The sequence below is a fragment of the Notothenia coriiceps genome, unplaced genomic scaffold (genome assembly GCF_000735185.1).
Source record: "Notothenia coriiceps isolate Sejong01 unplaced genomic scaffold, NC01 NC01_scaffold00025240, whole genome shotgun sequence".
In the NCBI taxonomy this organism is placed as follows: Eukaryota; Metazoa; Chordata; class Actinopteri; order Perciformes; family Nototheniidae; genus Notothenia; species Notothenia coriiceps.
Genome location: NW_011357941.1, coordinates 206,235 through 208,714, shown reverse-complemented (window position 1 = coordinate 208,714; position 2,480 = coordinate 206,235). Strand labels below are relative to the sequence as shown.

Genomic DNA, 2,480 nt, shown 5'->3' with positions numbered 1-2,480 from the left:
CTCTCTTTTTTTTTATGAATTGGGCTGTGTAAATGTGTTATGCCTGCTCTGAGAGGGTTACAGGACCTGGAAAGCGTGATAGAAAAATGCACGTTCAATTAACATGTTTTTTAAACCATGACTTAAAGATTGTTCTGTTCATTCCGATACTCTTTTTGGAAATATAACTTTGGAATATTTAGATGCCTTCTCTTTTCTGTTTTCTTATCAATACTGTCACCGAAAACTGGTTTGTTAGAATATAAGCTTTGCTTGTTCTATTGTCACCTCTAATTCTACCTTCCTTCATGCCTCTAAAGATAGATATCAAAAGGGCTGCAGGATTGATGCTCCTTAACTCCCCACCCTTCTGCAGTTTTCTCGAAAAGATGATTGGGAGGATCAATAGAACTATCCTGGTGAGCTAGTTCAGGCAGTTCAACTTGGAGCTACAGTTTAAAACATTTTTACACGACAGCCTAACCCTCCCACGCCTTTCTCTCCGTTCTCCATTATTCTATGAATATATTTAGAGCCTGTATTGCCTGTTCAGAACTTTTCCCCAGCTCTGGTGGTTGTTGAGCTACCCCCCCCCCCCCCCCCCCCCCTTTCTGGATCAGAGGGTGTCCAAAACCTTTTCACTGAGGGCCTCGTTACAGGACAGATATTCAAAAAGGGGCTGGCCGGCTCACTAGAGTGGAGGTTTATTGGCCTCATAAGTTAAGTTGTGAGTCAGATTAAATCAATCAAATGGTTAGGCTAAGATTATTCTGCATAATTTCAGTGTGTTTCAAAAAATAAACAGCCTCCATCACAGCTCTCCAGAGGGTTTCATGTGTTTGGTGTTAGCAGTCCTCGATCCCTTAAAACAGAAGGCCTCAGATTGATTATCATTAGAGGAAATATGAAGGGTGTATTTCAAGGTTGTTATGTACATAAGTTGTTGGGCTTTTTTAATCACTTAGATTTGTTAGAACATATTTTCAACTTGAATAGACTTAATTAATTTAAATTGGGCTTATTAACACATGAACACTACTGAGTAATATATGTTTACAGATGTATTTAAGAAGTACAATACAAGACAAGATCAGGTCTCATTTGTGGGCCGTATTCCATTATACTTTTTGAATTTGCTGAGGGCCGATTCAAGATGGCTCGCAGACCGCATTTGACCCACGGGCCGTAGTTTGGACACCCCTGATCTGGATCAATCTTAGCGTGTCCATTGTCTAAATGCTTTCCAAAGGAATGCTGTTTTATAGGTGGTATATTCCCCTCATGGCCGAGGAGCTTAAGGGGGAGACGCTCAATGGGGCTGGTCCAACGCCTACGCATAGCAGTCTCTCTAGATACTATATTCCCCTCAAAGCTGAGGAGATGAAGTCAAAAGACTCATTGAGGCTGGTCCCAGTTCTACACATAGCAGTCTCATATCACCAGAGTAAGGAGATTAGTCTGTGGGGTTTTGTGTGAATGTTTTTGAATCGCCATTGCTCAATATTCAATGTAAAAATATGTTAAAATATTTGCATGTTGTGATGAGGCCGGAGATTATGCTGAGGCTGAGGTTTCCTCGTGAGTGTTGTGCAAACACTGACACCACTTCATAAGATCTGTATCAACCCTTTAGGATCAGCGTCTCATTGGTGGTCCGATAAACGTGACTTCTTTATCTCAACTTCATTAGACATTTTTGAAGCGTTAGGATTATCAAGTAATCTTTGTCTTTTGGACTTACGTCAAAACCCCGCTGTAGGAGTTTAAACTTTTGACCTGAACATGTTGACCTCTTGAGTTGGCTGCACAGGGAGAGATTGATCTGATGGTTACAGTTTAGGTTGTTCAGATACCAGTTTCATCCTGTTCTCACTTTCTGGCAGTGACCCTCAAATTAGCTGCACCTTTACCAGCTTTGAGAACACCTTTCATGATCAATCATTATAAAACATATCATATATATTATTCTGAAATGGACCAATCTGCACAATGACTACTTTTACTGTCGCTACTTTCACTATATTTTGATGATAATACTTTTCTACTTTTACTTGAGGAACATTTTGAATGCAGGACTTTTACTGTAACAGAGTATTCCTACACTCTGGGACTATTACTATTACTCAAGTACAAGATCTGAGTACTTCTACTTTTACTCAAGTACAAGATCTGAGTACTTCTACTTTACTCAAGTACAAGATCTGAGTACTTCTACTTTTACTCAAGTACAATATATATATATATACTTATACCACCTCTGTTTATAGCCTATGAAAAAAACTATTAGAAATAGAAGGCTAAAGCTAACGTTAGCAGATAGTGACAATGTATGCTAGCTAGCTAGCTCAACGATTCCTTAAATAATATTGCCACAGAAAAACTTTTCAGTTCACATCACGCTCTGCCGCTCCGACAGGGAGCTCTGCTCTGAACACCTGAACGCGCAGGCTCCAGTGACACCGTGTCTGACCTGGAGAACCACTTTTGTCCCAAGTACAATC

General features: G+C 40.0%; 1 protein-coding gene across 1 annotated transcript in view; it reads left to right on the top strand.

Moving 5' to 3' along the window:
* The first annotated feature begins 1,260 nt into the window (after window positions 1-1,260).
* LOC104956044 (GRIP and coiled-coil domain-containing protein 2-like) overlaps window positions 1,261-2,480 on the top strand; it is a 10,470-nt gene continuing 9,250 nt past the window's right edge. Inside the window, exon 1 of the mRNA XM_010783483.1 lies at window positions 1,261-1,382. Within this exon, the coding sequence (XP_010781785.1) occupies window positions 1,261-1,382 (122 nt within the window). The remainder of the gene's footprint in view (window positions 1,383-2,480) is intronic.